Source organism: Diabrotica virgifera, chromosome 4 (assembly GCF_917563875.1).
Source record: "Diabrotica virgifera virgifera chromosome 4, PGI_DIABVI_V3a".
NCBI lineage: Eukaryota > Metazoa > Arthropoda > Insecta > Coleoptera > Chrysomelidae > Diabrotica > Diabrotica virgifera.
This window is the reverse complement of record NC_065446.1, coordinates 32,545,301-32,564,348: the sequence shown is the minus strand read 5'-3', so window position 1 is coordinate 32,564,348 and position 19,048 is coordinate 32,545,301. Positions and strand designations below refer to the sequence as shown.

General features: G+C 33.0%; 1 protein-coding gene across 4 annotated transcripts in view; it reads right to left on the bottom strand.

Annotated features, from left to right (window-relative positions):
• Window positions 1–19,048, bottom strand: part of LOC114333525 (serine/threonine-protein kinase 26) — a 136,687-nt gene that overhangs the window by 33,010 nt on the left and 84,629 nt on the right. For all 4 annotated transcript variants that reach the window (XM_050648127.1, XM_050648124.1, XM_050648125.1 and 1 more), the window contains 3 exons: window positions 9,744–9,968; window positions 4,605–4,821; window positions 278–570 (listed from right to left, as the gene is read on the bottom strand). In XM_050648127.1, the coding sequence (XP_050504084.1) occupies window positions 278–570; window positions 4,605–4,821; window positions 9,744–9,968 (735 nt within the window). The remainder of the gene's footprint in view (window positions 1–277; window positions 571–4,604; window positions 4,822–9,743; window positions 9,969–19,048) is intronic.

Sequence of the window (19,048 nt, the reverse complement as noted above, 5' to 3'; positions counted from 1 at the left end):
ATATTTTTTAACGGTCTAAACAGACAGTTTGAAATAACTATTCTTACAGTAGGAAAAATGAAAGAATACCCATGAACGAACATATAAAACACTCTGTATTTTCCTGTCACCGTGTCACACAAAAAATTGGCCAGCGCAAGTACATGTAATAATTTTTGTTACTTGTACTTGCACTGGAAAATTTTCTTTGTGACACCGTGACAGGAAAATACAGTGTGTTTTATATGTTAGTTCATGGGTATTCTTTCATTTTTCCGACTGTATACATTATACTTACATTTTCTGGATCTTTGTTTAAACAGGCTTCCACAAAATCCTTGAATTGTTTACTATAGCTTCCTGTTAACTGGGGAGGATTATTCTTCGGAATTAAAAACAACACCCTCATCGGATGAAGCTCTGCATTGGGAGGTTCTCCTTTGGCAAGTTCTATGGCTGTGATGCCTAAACTCCATATATCAGCTTTAGAATCGTACGCGGACTGCTTGATCACCTCCGGAGCCATCCAAAAGGGGGTTCCCACAAAGGTATTTCGCTTACTTGTTGTATTGGTCAATTGGCCGGCAACGCCTTAAACAAAATTAATATTATACCGTTATACTAAAAACTAAAAGTGATGAAAATGTGATTTTAAAGTGCTACAAAAAAAAATAAAAAGATCAATATAAAATTGAATTGATTCGAAACAAAAGTATAAAATTTTTCTTCAATTTACACATTTTGATTAATATTTCGTTTTCTGTAATCAACATACAGTGTATGTTTTTTTAAACTCTAGTTATTTCTTCCAAGGGCGGATCCAGGACCGATTTTCGAGAGGGGCCATGAACTTTTTTTGGGAGGGGTTACCGGGGGTCTGGGGTTAATTTTTAAAACTTAGGGTTACAAAGGTGAGTTTTAAGGCACTTTTCACATACTTTTAATTGCCATAAAGCCATTCAAAACTTATCGTTATTAAAGTATTTATTAAAGTCAGTACCGATTCCTACACATTTCGTCAGATCCAAGTGCAGTGCTTTTAACAAGTTTAATACGATTTTTCCCAATGCTTCTCCTGTCAGGCCTTGTTCTTCCTCTCTTTCTTAATTTTCACTAATTATTTTTATGTTCTCATAAGCGTCAATGAAATTGACCAATCTTCACGAATGTTGTTATTGTGTATGTATCTCAAATTTAGAGAAAGTTGTTTCACGTGAGATACGGTCAAATATGACAGAGTAATAATTTGCACTTTGAGCCTGATTCATTATTTGTTCAATTACTTCTTCACTACAACATGTTATCAATCAATTTTGCTGTGGATAGATGCTGTGGATAGGTGTTGTTTAAGAGTCTTATCTCCTGATGCGATTTTAAACCTTCACAATTTCCCTCATTGCTAGATCCAGCATCTTCGTCCAGAAGTAGAAGGCCATATACACGATGGCCTCTTAGAGGAATATTTTGTCGACCTAAGAACACTATAGACTCTACCATTGGTCGTAGTCTTTCTCTATTTTCAGCTCTGAGAGTCTATCTGGTTAATGACTGACTTTTGCGGGTTGCGATAGCTTTTTAGAAAATCTAGCTCAACCTGAAGGCACTCATTATGGTTTGATTGATGGTTTTTCATGGGACTGTATCGCTCCGTCGTTGCCCATTACTTGGCGAAAGATGTTAAACGTTTCGTGAAAAGGTTTTGGGCTGTCATCCCTTTATTATGGCCATATTTTTCATTAGAAAAATAAAACGCAATACTTGCAAAACAATCCTTTTTGAATGTGCGAAAGTACCAATCAACTCCTTTGTGCTCAGTGCTGGTGACCCAAGTAACGCTTCGCTTCTTTTTTATTCTTTGTGTGTACAGAGTATAGAAATTGATACGAATTTGATGGCTACCAAGGTCGTTCTAACCATTGGCACTTTGTAAAATTATCAACAATTTGATTTACACAACATTATGTCATTCCTGAAGCTTCCGTTACTGCTTTTGTTTAATTCTAGTCCATAAGATATATTTATCCCCTGTTTTGTACATACACATGTGTTTGAAACTGAAAACATTTAAAGTGCAAATATTTAAACTTTATTTATTTATTCTCGGAGGGGGCCATGGCCCCCTCCCTGGATCCGCCCTTGATTTCTTCGGCATTAGACTTAATCCTGGAATTGACCTTCGAATGTATGCCCTCTCTCTAAAATCATACTGAGAACTTGGGACATTCCTGTCAGATTTCTTCTCTCGAGACCACACTAGGAACTTAAATATTTGTCATAGTTGTTGCAATCAGATTAAAAATTATTCGCCTAAAGATCTTTGTAGCTTAATTTATTAGATATTATTCGGAAATCTGCAATTTTCGTATTTATCTTTATTTCTTGGATATAACTATGTATATAAACAACAATGATGAACAAAGAGAACCAAAGTGCAGAAATCACTGGGAGAGCAAGACTGGCATGGGCAGGAATTGGAAAACTTAGTTGGATACTCAAGAACCACAAAATAAAGTACCTTTCAAGATATTTTAGAAAACCGTATCTTAATTCTATTACCAAGTCATTTGTATTTGAGTAGTATCGTTAAATTTCGAGTAGTGAACATACTGAATAGCAGGTATAATGATTAAAAGTACAATAGATTAAGGGCCGGTTGTTCGAACGCTAATCAACATTGATCACTATCAAATATTTAATTACTGTCACAACTGTCAATGTCAACTTTGGTTGGGTTGCTGAAAACATAGTTAATTATAATTATGAGATTAGTTAGTCAATTAACATAACAATTATTAACATAATTGATTAACTAGTTTCATAATTGTCATCAATAATTATGTTTTCGACAACCCAACCAAAGTTAACATTGACAGTTGTGACAGTAATTAAGTATTTGATAGTGATCAATGTTGATTAGCGTTCGAACAACCGGCCCTTAAATTTATTAATTGATAATTTAACCATACCATTAAAATACAAATGACTTTGTAATAAGCTTAAGATTAGTAATACTTGAAGAGCAAAGTGTTCAACCAGTGTATCCTTACTATCATGACATATGGATGTCAAACCTGGACCCTATTCAAGCTAGGAATAAACTAGCCACAACAGAAAGGGCAATAGAAAGCGCAACGCTAAGTATACTACTGCCAAGCTATAAAGATGAACGAATGGGTTAGATCAAAAACAAAAGTCGAAGATAACAACAAAAATTATTAAACTCAAATGGAGCTCTGCAGACCACACTGCTAAACAAAATAATCAACGTTGGGACGCCACAATACAGCATTGGAGACCTTACAAAGGTAGACGAGATGGGTAGATGACAAAAACAATATCCGGAACAAATTGGAAGCATCTTGCTCAGGATAGAGACCGATAGAAGGAGTTGGGAGAGGTCTATGTTCAAAAGAAGAAGGTCTATGGGCTAAGAAGATAACAGATGTTAACCAGTCATATGGTTCACCTTATTATATTCATTTAAGCAAAATGAACCTCAACAAAACGAAACGCATGTCACCGACAACTCAGAAATTCTGTGTATCACTGATGATGGTCCGATAAGATTGAAAACGTTCCGACTTTTTAAATTTATTTTGGATATTTTTTTAAATAATTTAAAAAAATCTTAACCACTTTACATTGGAGGTGTTTACTTCATACTTTTCTGTTAAGTTTTTATAACTTAAAATGCTTGAAACTACAGCTTAAAATTAACACCACGTGTTTTCAGGTGATCAATAAACAATTTTTGTTGTCTTTAGTGAGTAATTATTCCTCGTAATTTTAAAATTGATGACACAATCAGTTATTAGGAGCTTTAGAAAACAAAAATGATGTCAAATATACTTCAAATAACAATCGATTTTTCATCATCGACTATGACGTTATTAGTTGTTTATTTTTATCGGTGATAAAATTATCATTGAAAAATTTTTATATAAATAAAAGATTTTATAAACCAGACATTACACAATATAGATGTATTATCTATTAGATCGGAATGAATCGAACATTAAATTACAAAGAAAACCAACATGGTAATTAAAATAAAGTAAGTCGACCAATGATAAAAATTATAACAAGTATAATTTTTTGTTTTTTACTAGAATCCGTATTTCGGAAATAAAAAACGACGGCTAAAATTAATGAAAACTCGTGACAGAGTTAAAAACATTGAAGCGGAACAAATTTAATAAAAAAATCTTAATCAAATATTTCTCAACATCAAACCTCCATTCTATCCATTCTGGAGTTCCCCAAGGTAGTGTCCTTGGCCCATTCCTATAACTCCTCTATACAGCAGACATACCTACCAATAATGATATTATAATGGTTACTTTTGCTGATGATACAGCAATACTAACTTCAGATACACATCCTGAAAGTGCTGCCAACAAACTTTAAGATTACTTAAAAGTGCTACAAACCTGGCTTGAACTATGGAAAATTAAAGTTAACGCCGAAAAATCGACAGAAGTTACTTTCACAACAAGAAGACAAACATGCCCCCAAGTACACATCAATAATATTCCAATTCCACCAAAATCTGAAGTACAATATTTAGGAGTGCATCTTTCTTGGAAAACCCATATTAAAGCCAAACGGACAAAAAAAATACTTACCAAAATCAGCTAGTTTAACGTCTCCCATTTCGCTAAGCAGAACATTCGCAGCTTTAATATCTCTATGTAATTTCCTTTCGCTATGTAAATAATCTAATCCCTTCAAGACTTCTCTTAAAATAATAGCAATGTGCATTTCTTCAAAGTTTCCCGCTTTCATCAGATCTAAGGCTGACCCGCCACCCAAATATTCCATAATGATCCATAGTTTTGTACCCTAAAAAGATGAAATAGAATAGTTATTAGAAAGGAAACAAACGTTTTATTTTCAGATAAGTTGAATACAATTATTAGTGTTTCGTCCGTCCACATATATTAATTTCCTTTATTTTTATTTTAAGTAATGTATAAGCAATCATAAGTGAAAGAACACAGTTTTTATAAACAGTGTAAACCTATCCATAGTTCAATAAAAGCAGTTCAATTCCATCCTAGTCGACTAGGCAGAAGAAGAATACGAGCGACTCAACATCAAAGGTACCGTAAAATATATTTTTCCACCTACCTCTACCGAAGGTATACTTTTCCGGACCTGACTGTAGGGAGCAAAGTTGTACTTTTCCTCCCTAGGGAGGAAAAGTAAAAGTGACGTCATTCATGAAATATAACTTATTGACGCCCTGTACAATATCTATTTTCTATTACGTAAGTATCTATACATTTTAACTTTGTTTATAAAACACCCAGTATTTTGCAGAATGGTAAAAAACAGTAAATTGTTATTTTGATTTAACAATGTTTACATTAATAATTTGGCTTATATTTGACAGTTGACAGTTATATTGTACCTACTTGTCAGTTTTAATTTTAATAAATTTTGTTGGTTAGTTACATAAATAAATTAAGTAAAAATGAAAAATGACTTGTTATTAATTTGAGGAAGGTGGAAAAACCATATGTATAACATGGGAGTAAAGTGCCTTTTCCTCCCTTGAATGATTACTGCCTCCGCTACGCGTCGGGCAGTAAACTTCATTCTCGGGAGGAAAAGTAGCACTTTCCTCCCTTGTTATAGAAATAGCTATTACATGCATACACACATTTAATTAATTGATATATTTACTATTAACTTATTTTGCTCTAATATATAAAACCCAGTACCTATAAAATATTATCACATAATATACGTTGGATAGCCAAACATATAATAGGATGTTACTAATAATTAGAGAGCGGAATATATGCAAGGTGCATATAGATGCATATATTGCATATTTTCAGACAACAAACATAACATTGCATATTTAAGCTAAACACGATTTATTTTGCATATTTTAAAAATAAATTATATAAAAGTTTACAATTTTCCTCTCTTAGTTGGAATTTTATAACTTCGATATGAACGAGCTCGTTATTTATCTATCTATCGCTCATCTGGACTTTCCCATTACTACCTGAATTTAACAATTATGGGTGTTCCCAGAAAAATATTATTTTATTAGCGTAGCAAGTCGTAGGTACCTACCTGCTTTTAAGGGTCTAATAATTATTTTGTCAGTTTGCGGCCAACATTTGTTTAAAGTAAACGTTGTATCGTATTTAGTGTTTTTGAAGTGATTGGTATATATTAAATTTAAATATGTCTACCATTCAAAAAAGTGCTTGGATAAAGTGTTTCCCGTGTTAAAGCTAAGTGGAGACAAAGTATTTTGCAAGGCCTGTTCCAAAATCGTAAGTTACATTCATTTTCACGTTTCATTTTTTAAATGAGGAACTGACAAACAAAAGCATCATGTCCCACAAAAGAAATTTTTCTGGAAAGAGTGTTTTTATTCGACAAATTCGCTTTTACTTCTTTAAAAACGGACATAGAGAGAAGCATCAAAATACAAAAATCCATCAAATTGTAGACAATTCCGCTTTTGTTCTTCAGCTTAAGTAACGTACTTTGTTCTTTAAGTAACGTACAAATTGCTAAAGAACTTATGTTCATAAAAGTTAATTTTAGTTTTTTATCAGATCTAATAAAGTCATTAGAACAAAGGAATTTACAATTAAGTGATTCGGTTAATCTTGTTAACACTTTTTCTGCTCATTGTCAAAAAATTCCCGGAAATACAGGGATTACAATTAGACATAAATTAAAAAATGTTTTAGAAAACAATGAGGGCTTCGATTGTTTGAGGCAAGTTGTACGTATTTTTGAAGGCAACTTTTCTGAAGATCTTACGACTTAATATATTGTTTTATTTTTGAGTATTTTTAATATGCATTTGAATATTTAGACAAATTTAGAAAAAATACCTGCATATTTGTAGTAAAAGTAATGCATATATATGCGCATATTTTGGTAATGTTGTGTTGCATATATTCCGCTCTCTACTAATAATAATTAATCTCAGAGGGTTTTTTACAATGAAAATTACGATATTGGATGGAGCTGCGTATTTCGTGTTTACCACACAAAAGTCAATCGTTAACTAAATAATAGCAAAAGCTTAAAATATAATACTGTCTGTTTGTTCTATTCACATCTGAAAAACATTCGGAACACACAAAATGAGGGCATTAGACCATATAGGTACCGGGCTCTGAGAGGCCATATGTGTTAGTGGTTGACAATACGCATCTCATAGCAACCCTCCAGAGGTGCAGTGCAAGGGTTTGGTTTGTTACAATATCTTATTTCTAATTCTTTAATAATTAATAGATAAGATCAAAATTAAAATCCTAAAATCTAATCTAGGAAACCTATTTTACATATACCTACTTAGAGAATCAGAGAAGAAGAAGAGAAACAATATATACATCATCAGTCCTAGGACCGACGGATAAGAACACGCTCGAACCAAAACAGACTGGTACGGCTACTCAAAAAGAACAGTCCTTAACCCTCTCGGTTGGGTGTTGGGCATGACGCTAACACCCTCATTCCATATAAAATATACCGGAAAAAGCGGGAAATTACCTAAGGTACGAAACAAGGAAAATGACCTAAATTCATGCACCTATACTTTATTTCAAGTTAAGAACGGAACATTTGGCTTGTGCAGATCAGTGTTGCCAAAACTATCAGGCACGTGTTGCTACTTATTGCCGATATAAGATTCATTTTCGATTCGATAGAAGCGGCATCGGCGCGCTTCTATCGTCCATAAGAAATACGTAGCCATATCTACACAACATTCCGTTCTTAAGGGTGTAGGCGCAAAATCTTGGTCCAATGCTATTTAAATGCGCTGGACGGGACAATAAATACAACACAGAAGACACCAAAATATATAATACAATTGTCAAAATACATATTATGAATTATGAACTGCTTTCATAGTTCAGGGAAGAGCAGGTAGAAGTTAGGTAGAGTATCCTGTCTGATATTACATTTTTAGATTTCTGATTAAATAATATTTAAATGTACATTGTCGCTTATACTTATGTGGAGTCTTAGTCTGAGCATCTTGGAGTGGAGTGGAGTCTTAGCCTGAGCATCTTGCTCAGGATAGAGACCGATAGAAGGAGTTGGGAGAGGTATATGTTCAAAAGAAGAAGGTCTATGGGCTAAGAAGATAACAGATGTTAACCAGTCATATGGTTCACCTTATTATATTCATTTAAGCAAAATGAACCTCAACAGAACGAAACGCATGTCACCGACAACTCAGAAATTCTGTGTATAACTGATGATGGTCCGATAAGATGGTTCAAAGTTACCTGTTTCACACAATTTACTATACTTCACATTAAGTATTTAATCCTTATAATATTATAATTAGATAAATAAAATTCAAATTTTATATTGGAAAATAATAGTGCAATAAACCTACATTATTAGTATATCTATAGGCAAAAGTATTCAGATTAAATGAGATAAAACTATAGCCTTTAAACATTGTAACTCATTTTTTCCTATAATATCAAAAATAAAGTAACTTTTAGGGCCAACGCGTGAGACCGTTTTTGCAGATCTAATTACGAATTCATTAAAATAATATTATGAACTACATAATAGTTTTACCAAAGTTCATAGGCCTTTTAATTTATTTATTAAAAAATAACAAAAGATCATTTGACGTAATGGGAATTTCATAATTAACAATCTATAAATATATCTTATAATTAAATTTATATTTTGTCACATAATTTATTATCATAATAAAATGCAAATGGAGAAAAAATATTAGTTTAGCGTTATAACTAACAGACTTTTTGCTTCATAGAAAGGAGGCGGGTCAATTATGTGACATTAGTCTAAGAAGCTGAAGATTTTAGCTTCATAGACTAAAACGTTTTTAAATTTGTCTATAAAGCTGGATTTTTCAGCTTTATAGAAAAGAGGGGCGGTGGTTTTGAATACCATTAGTCTGTGTAGCGCTACTTAGGTAAGTAGCTGATTTATTAGCCAAAAATCTTGTTCTTTACTAGAAACTACGACATTGCTAAATAAGAAGGAAAGCTTATTTTCTGTGCTTTAAAATGGTCTATTGTAAAATATTGTAAGGGTAACGGTAACCAAAATATGGTTCATCAAAGTGTGATGATTGCTATTTTTTTTCTGTTACGGCAATGAATTGATTTTTACTATTGCATATACCTGTTACTGTGGTACTGCGTACCACACACTGCGTGGAAAAAAAAAGTTATAGAACAATTTTTGCGAAAAAATAGGGAAAGGTGCGAGTGGCGAACTTTTTGAAAAATCGTATCTCGGATACTATGAATCTGTGAAGTGCATACAATTCAGCATAATATAGGGTAAGCTTAAGCTTAAGTGGTAGCTTCCTGCGGTTTTTCATATTTGAGGGTCGATTGACCAGACCATATAAAACAATAATGTCTGGTTGCACCAACAAATCTTAAGCTCCAGCTTAGCTCAGCTCAGCTTATAGATGGGGCCGCTTTAAGTCTCACTTACGTTGCACCATAATTATCGATTCTTTTGCACGTCTTAACTGAGACGAAGTTTAAGATGAAATCTACGTGGCAATTCATTGTGACAAGCTAAAAATTGATTTAAGACTCAATGGTACAACGCGTAAATTTCATAAGCTGAGCTTAAGGCACGTCTTAAGCTTAAGATCTGTTGGTGCAACCAGGCATAAACCTCTTTAACGCTGTAGTTTCTTTTGAGCGCTCATTTTTTGGACACAATATTGCCCAAAAATCCCCTATAAAAACACAAAAACCAAACAAAATACATACCTTTAAGTAAGATCCATAATATTTCGTAACAAACGGGCTGTCGCACTGGGACAGCACCATAATCTCCTGTTGAATATCTTCGATTTCATCTTCGGCTTCTTCTAAATCGATAATTTTGATAGCGACTACTTGCGTAGTTCTGTTGTCAATACCTTTAAAAACTTCTCCAAACGAACCCTTGCCGATTCTTTCTTGTTTGGTGAAAATCAATTCTGGATCGACCTTCTGCAACAAAAATAGAAAAATTAGTGAATGCAACTGCTAAGTTTATGATGGGTAAAATTTTTTTAAACTATTATAAAGAGTTTGATTCCAGTTGGAGAACCAATCTTTAGAGAATTGGTAAGACATGACCTATTTCCGCGAAACATTTAAAGGGGGATATGGTTTGAAATGTTCGATTTTTTTTATTATTTTACATCGAGAGTTTAGTGTCAAACAACGTTATCTACATTTTTTGTGAAGTTGAGATATATCTATAATCGAGTTCACCGTTTTCGACTTCATTTAGTAACAAAAACCTGTATCTCTATCTGCAGCAGATTACAAAATACATTAAACGTTAACTACCAATTGTGAAAAAATAGTTCATGTCAAAAACATCTAAGAGGTGATAACGTTATTTTACTTCAAAAACAGTTATCGACTATTAACGTTTATTGACACTAATATTTTAAGCTGTAATTGTAGACAGCGTTATTATTATAATTCGTATTTGTTTGAAAAACGTCATTTTGATACTGGATAGCTAAATACATTTGTTTATTTTCGATATTGTTCGATTCTACCATCTGATTACTCGCATTACATGATTACAATAATCTGATTACTCATTACATTTTTTAGTTTTGCCGAAGTTAAAAGAAAACATATACTTATGTTATTTTCTTATTGCCGGTTACGTATATATTTGTCGTAATTATTTAATATTTTGATTTTATCAGTGTTTAACAGAAAAATGTTCAGTCGTAGCACAAAACTTTGTATGACACGAAGCACTAGCGGGTCGTGGATCTTCTGAGGTAGCCTCTTGCCTTACAAATACAATGAAAGTGAAGTTACTGGGAAAGACTTCGCTTTTATGTCTGAAGTTGTTCGGGCCAAAATGCTTCTGTTTGCTGTTGAAACACTAAATATTTCAAAAATCGACCAGTTATTTTTTGAGCCAGGATAGTCCCAAATGGAACGTGATATGGTCCATGCCCACATCGAAAACGCGAGTAAAGGCTTGGAAATTTATGATCCATCGGGATGGTATATGTACAGTGATTAAAATGGCTTTTAAGAAATCAAAATACGAAGTAGTTGAAATAGATCAGGAAAACATTTTGAATTTGAAAGAACTTCAAATTCAAATGATTAAAAATAAAAAAACTGACATTGAAGGAAATGTTGTCAAATGGTTGAACATAGTTTGGCTACAATATACATATTATAAAAGAAGACACTGCACACAGTTATTTCAAATATAATTTTAAATCAGACAACTTTACGAAATTAAAAATACAGAGAAGGCAACTTCGAACATTTTCAATTAACAAACTTGTGCCAAGAAGAAAATATGACAAACCGTTAACGATCAATAATAAAAAGTTAAAAGGTTTAGTAGAACTCTGTGAGCAAAAATTAAAGACCAATATCACTTCTTTTACTAGAATCTTCAAGGAAGGGGTGATGATCATAATGAAAATGTTTCAGAAGATGAAGACGTTTAAAGATAGTACCTATAAGTATTTAGACATTTCATAAGTTTAATATTTGTATGTTATTAGATAAATAAAGTTTTTTATTTAAATACACTTATAACATTTTTTATAATACAGGGTTAGTGCTGCCTTGGATATCCTGAAAATTTTGAAAATATCAACGAATTTAAGTTAAAGGCTATCCTGAAAAAAAGGGGAAATTACAGTGAAATTTTCTCAACATTTTAGGGAAATTACATTTTTACATTTTCACCCAGCAGTGCTAACCCTGTAGTAAAACTATTATTATCAGGTGCGACGTTAACGGTTACAAAAAATATATATCGGTAATATCAAAAAGCGTTATCAGGTCATTATTAGAAAAAAAATCTATTTTTTTCTCTGTAGAATAACAATAACCTGTAATAATTTTTACCATATGTCAAAGAAACCATAATAATACTTTATAAATTTACAGATTTCTATTGTAATGTATTTTGCCTCCGTAATCACAAATTTGTTGGCCGATATTACGTTTCAAAACAGTTTTCGCATTTTCTGCCACTTTATGTTTTTGTAGTTAACGTTGTTTGATACTAAACCCTCAACATGAAAGTACCTACATAACTTCAAGAATACTCTCTGAAAATTCCCGATTGATCAGAGCAAAATTACCGAAAATACAGCATACTGAATATCCCTACCTTCGACTCGCTTTGCAGCAGGTTCACGCCAGCGCGCGTGAGCGCAGTGAGAAACGTGCAACAGCTGTTCCCCATCTCTTTTGTAAATAATTCCGCGATTCAAAAACATACACTGTGTTAACTTGGCGAGTAGAGATAGGGTCTTAAAATGGCAATACTGCCCGCTTCCCACATGCAATAAGTTACATATAAACGATATTATTATAATTTATAGACATGTAAACATTAAAAGTCTCGGCGGCATGTGTAATCATTAAAGAGTATCAATTTCATTGCCGGATTCCCAAATTCAATCAGCCCTGAATTCTTATGATAATTTATTAGATATGTATTATAAACAAGAAGAGTGTAGCATAGTCATAATTTCATCTTCAAAATAGAGGTATTTTGAATATTCTTTAGATTTTGAATATTCTTTTAAAAATCGTTACTTGTTAATTGCTTTACTTGCAACTACGTAAACTACGTACTCAGTGATTGCAATAATTTATATTACTGTGCAATAAAGAGACTAATAATCGAGGAAAGAGAAAAATTGACAAAGTGATTTTAATAACATATTGTTATTATCCGAACGCGAACGAGTAGATACATTTTTCCAGTTACATCTTTAACATTTAAAATATCATTTTAAACAACGATATCTTCTTGAAATTTAACTTATTGCACCCCATTTCGCACCAATTCATTTTGTGCCAATTCATTTTGCGGCAATTCTTTCATTTATTCAAATTCTACGTGGTTGTTTAGGACGATACAGTGTATGTTTTTAATTTCTGTTTCTGTTTGATCTGTTTTGTTCTGTTTTGTCAGTTTATACTGTTTTCATCTGTTATGTCAGTTTATACTCCAGCAGAAAAGGCTAAAACAAGAAAATGGTTTTACAGTGGTATTCCGGACAACAGTGTGTAGATTTATTTTCTGTGTTTTGTGAGGGGAGACCAATTCCGTGCGTACAAACAATTCATAATATTGTTAAAAATTTTGAAAATTGTTATTGCCTCAAACAATGCAGAAATTGCCACCCTCAAGAAGTGTCACCGGAAAAATTTGAGGAAAGAGAATACCGGGATACACAAATTTGTGCTACAATCGACGTAGATTCAACACATTCAAGTAGAAGCGTTGCTCTAGAGTTGGATGTTAGCAATGCTTCTGTAACTAAAGTATGGAAAAAGCACGGTTACAAGACTTTTGAATATGCAAAAACGCAGCAGCTTTATCCAGACGATTACTTTCGAAGAATGGAGTTTTGTGAAGATCTAATGACGAAGGCTAATGATGATCCAAATTTTATTAAAAACATATTGCTCACTGATGAATCTTCTGTTTCGTTAGTAGGGAGACATGATCCTTCCATTACGAGGTATTGGGCTCGGGAAAACCAGGCATAGAAGTGTCCATTTTTTATTGAGGGCAACTTGAACAGCAGAAAATACCTCGATTTGTTGCAGAATCATGTTCTTCCCGCCATTATCAATTTCCTGATATAAATCTGGAGAATGTTTGGTTCCACCAAGATGGAAGTTCAGTTCACAACGCACGAATAATTCGGAAGTATTTAAACAATACTTTCCCGAATCGAGTTATCAGTGGAACAGGTGATATTAAGTGGCCTGCGCGATCTCCAGATCTTACACCCCTGGACTTTTTTTTTGAGATATTTAAAAACACCATGTACGATCATCCTGAGGCTAGAGCCCAAAACTTGGATGAATTAAAAACTGGAATAAGAGAAGTCTCCAATTCTGTTACAGCAGAGACTCTGTCATCTGTCCGCAGGAGATTTTATAACAGATTGGGATAATGCCGTTACTGTGGCCCCCAGCATAAGAAGTATTATCTGCCTTAATTCATGGCTTATCAATTCCGATTTAAAAATGTATGTTACATTTACATGATTTGCATTTTGTAAATCGTTTTAGCAAAAAAAGTGTTCAATACATTAAAATACGTTATTTTATGTTAAAATATGTTATCTTTTTCACAAATTAATACCTAGTCAAGATAAAGATTTCTCGATTTCTTGACAAGAAATCTTGGTATTGACAAAAAATTTCTTGTCTTGTCTTGAAATCTAAAATTACTTCTTGTCTTGATCTTGTCTTGAAATCAAGACAAGATCTTGAAATTTTCAAGAACTTGGCGACCCCTAAGAATAACCCATATATGACAATGGACAGCAAGATTAGAATTTACAAAAATTGCATCAGACCTGTTTTGATCTATGGCACTGAATCAAGAGAAGACACCAATAAAACCAAAAGCATGCTACGAACAGCCGAAATGAAGACACTAAGAGCAATAGCAGGGAAGAGAAGAAGAGATAGAATACGAAACAACATCATCAGGGAACAATGTGGCGTGCAAGATGTAGTCAGATGGGGCAAGCAAAGACGAAGAGAATGGTTCAGTCATGTTAAAAGGATGGAGGAGCACAGACTACCAAGAATTGCGCTAGAAGGAAAACCAGCAGGCAAGCGTCCACCGGGGAGATAACCAAAAAGATGGAGAATAGCTGGCAGTCTACCTCTCAAGAAATACTTCAACGTCGGAATTAACAGATCGACAGATCTACAACAAGTATAAGAAGAAGAAGAGGAAGAAGAGTTATCAAAATAGAAAACACTAATAAATAATTAAACAAATTTTGTTTTTGTACTTCGTAACCAATTCTGCTAATCATTTAATTTTATCTTTCAGATGGTGTGTTTAGTTTTTTTTTGCAAAGGTTATAATGGCGCAGATAATTTAATTGTTAATAAGGTGAAAAATGGTACTTAATTCTGCATCCATTAATCATAGCGCAGCATGTCAAATGTCCCTTCCAATCAAAAGTTTTACTCCTATAGAAGTCAAGAAAGAAATAACCAAACTCAACTCATATGACTTAATCTCGGCACAAGTACTAAAACAACTTCCTCGTAAGGCCATTATTATGCTCACAGTAATATTTAATCGCATGCTAAGTTTATCATACTTTCCAAAAATATGGAAATTTGCAGAAATCATAATGATCCTTAAGCCAGGCAAAGCGCCAATTGAAATAACATCTTATCGACCCATCAGCCTACTCCCAATCGTTAGCAAAGTTTTTGAAAGGTTGCTGCTACAAAGAATATACGCAGATCATGAATTCCTAACATTACTACCAGAACATCAGTTTGGTTTTCGGGAAAATCACTCTACTAGACAACAAGTCCATCGAATAGTAAATGAAATATCAAAAACTCTCGAAGAAAAGAAATACTGCAACGCTGTATTCCTAGATATCTCACAAGCGTTTGACAAAGTTTGGCACAGAGGTCTGCTTTACAAAGTAAAATTAGCACTATCTAGTAACTATTTCCTCCTAATCAAATCCTACTTATCAAATAGATATTTCTCAGTAAAATTCAAAGACCAACAATCCAGCCTCTGTCCTATTAACTCCTGAGTTCCGCAAGGTAGTGTTCTAGGGCCGCTACTGTTCTCACTCTACACAGCCGATATACCAGAGCCTCATAATACTACGATCGCTTCATTTGCTGATGACGTAGCAATACTAGCTGTAAATGAAGATCACATACAAGCCTCACAAGACCTGCAACACCATCTGGACATACTCAGTGAATGGTACACAAAATGGCGAACAAAAGTAAATAAAACAAAATCATCTCAAATAACGTTTACCAACCGCCACAACACATGCCCACCTGTAAGAATGAAAAATGTACGAATACCAACAGTAACAGAAGCTAAATACCTTGGCCTCCATCTTGACCAACGTCTTACTTGGAAAAAACATCCAGACCAAAAGAAGACAACTAGAATTGAAATTTCGGCAAATGTATTGGCTCCTTGGACGCAAATCAATACTCAACATCCAAAACAAAATTTTTCTGTACAAAGCAATACTCAAACATATTTGGTACTACGGACTACACCTCTGGGGCTGTGCAAAATCAACATCACTGAATAGCATCCAATGACTTCACTCTAAAGTTCTAAGATCAATAGTGGATGCACCATGGTACGTAACTAATCAAACACTTCACGAAGACTTAAATATACCTTTCATCAGAGAAGAAATCCATCGAGCCACGGAGTCACAAAATGAGCGTAACATTCACCATGACAATGAGTTAGTAAGGGAATTATTCCATAATGGCCCTGCCACACGGAGACTAGATAGAACCTGGCCTCAGGACCTATTTTAAAACTTAAACATAAATAGAATAAGATGAGACATCATTGGAAGTCTCTTCTTCATGCCCAAAAACATGGAACAAATTTACTTAATACTCTTTTAATGATGTAGATTGTAAATAAACATAATTACATAAAAAAATAATTCTGCATCCATTATTTGTAAGTAAACAAATAAAAAATTAATATACTTTTTTAAAAACATGAAAAATTGAGTCCTTGCGAAGAGAATGATACCAAAAAAGCCTTTTTAATATTGACAAAGCACCTGTAGGTACATCCATTTGAAAATAACCATTTTTTTTTTCAAAAGAGATAAATAAAAAAAACTACTCGACTGATCGAGTCCATCTTTTGTACATTTGTAACTACATAAAAACTCATAATGTGAAACATATTTTAAATATTTTTATTATTTATTTTAATAATCATAAACAATTGAAAAAAATGCTTATTTTCCGGTTTAATTTGTAATAACTTTTTTAATTATAAATATGTTTTAATTTAAAAAATCGCATTTTAAAGAGATCATATTTTCAAAAAGTCATCTGTTGAACGGTTCCATCTACAATTCGTAGTTTTTTGACAATATTGAAATGAATGAAAAATGTTGCTTTTTTTTGCTTAAATGTTAATGAAAAAAAATCATGCCGCAGTAAAAATAAAGGATACCCACAAGATGGTGGCCTTTTCCATTGGCATCCCCCAAATATTCCAGTTGAAAAATAGCAGTCAGTAATTTTTCGATTTTTCAAGTGCCATTTCGGCCTCTCTTTCTGGAGTATATCGATTGTTGGGCACACATTAAATTTTAATTATAAAAGATAGACAATAAAAGTTGAACAATCAACAACACCAGTGCAAAATTGCAAGCTTTTTCATCGTCTACAAAGTTCATTCGCGTGTCGTGGAATAAATTGCACCTGGTAAAACCAGTAATGTTCAAGCGCGTCAAATTTAAATGCAAATGCGACTTCACAGGTGAATATTCCAACGTAATGGAAGAGAAATATTACATAATATACACTTTTTGTGTTAAGAGTATTGATTTTGTTCTAGTTTTGGTAAAAAGAGATATACGTAGTTGTATAATAATCCTGTTAAAGATTTTTACAGAAATGTACGAAGCAGATTAAGGCCCGGTACTTTATGTCTCGATTAAACCCCGGTTAGTTAATCGGGACCTCTTTAGGGTCTCTTGCGTTGTAATAAATGCAATTATAATTATTATTATACTTATTTATACTTAATTATAATTATAATTTTAATTGAATTTATTACAACGCGAGAGACCCTAAAGAGGTCCCGATTAAACCCCGGCTAACTAACCTAGGTTTAATCGAGGCATAAAATACCGACCCTTAAAGTTTCATAAATAAAAAAAACTACAAATTATATTTATATATTCTATGTCTGTTTTTTTAGTATACTTCTTCCAGGTTGCCAGTTTTATATGCACCCTGGCATTTTTTTCGGACCTTTTTCAATAGTATGTTACCATAGGCTTGTGAAAAATCTACAAAGATTGGTAGTCCAGGAACCAAAGCTTTTCAGCTCGCAAGTTTTACAGAATGGATCGATTTGCTTGAAAATTTGAGAATAAGTAGTGGATAGGCCAAGGATCAAAATCTATATGATGCCGAAAGTCGCTTTTACCATGGGGGTGGTTGCCACCCCACCTTGGGGGTGGAAATTTTTTATTATATTTTGACCGCAAAAGTTGATAAAAACATTCATTTTAAGCAAAAAATGTTATTAAGTATATAAAAAAAATTCATTTTTTGATAAAATTAATATTTTTCGATTTATTCGCCATTAGTCCTGTCGCCAGGGGGTACAACGGCCTCCTGTATTCAGATGGACTTACCCAAGTTTTTTTTTTATGTATTTTGACCTGTAGAACACGAATTTTTTGGGTAACAGTTGATCCGGATGTCGATAAGATTGTTATAAACCAAGAAGTTGAGGAATCACATAACAGCGATTTCTCGCAAAACAAAACATTTTTTTGTATTTTTTGGGCCATTCTAACCAAAAAATGTTTTTACAAATTTTTTTGTAGGATGCATAGTTTTCGAGATAAACGCAGTTGAACTTTCAAAAAATCGAAAAATTGCAATTTTTGAACCCTAATAACTTTTGATTAAAAAATAAAATAGCAATTCTGCTTACCGCATTTGAAAGTTCAAGTCAAATTATATCGGTTTTAATTATTTGTATTGCTACAAATGTATTATTTTATTGTTAAAAAAAAAGCTATAAACACCTAGTGCTTGAGTGATGTTTTCAATGATTTCTCATTTGAAAATCGAACGAGTAGGTAGAAGAGGTGAAAGTGCAAGCGGGGCTATTTCTACGTAATCGGCTAATCGGACAAGAGGTTTAGGAAATTCGAGACATCAAAAATGACCCATTTTTAAAGTGGTGCGTTAATTTCTTGGAGTAGTGTATATCACATGTTTAAATAAGCCTAACACGTGCTGTTTGCAATCGTTTAAATACTAAATCTCTTTAAAAAGATTTACAGTATTGAAGTAGTAGAAGTTAAAATTCCTTTTTCGCTTACAAGGTGAACTTATATCGCCTCATTAGACTTCATATTTGTATTTTATTCAGATTTTCATTTAAGTAGATTATGTAAATTAAATTAACTTGCTTACAAGAAATATATTAAAATATGACTTTTAGATTTAATTTAGAAATAGTAGGCGAGTACTGAAAGTGTATA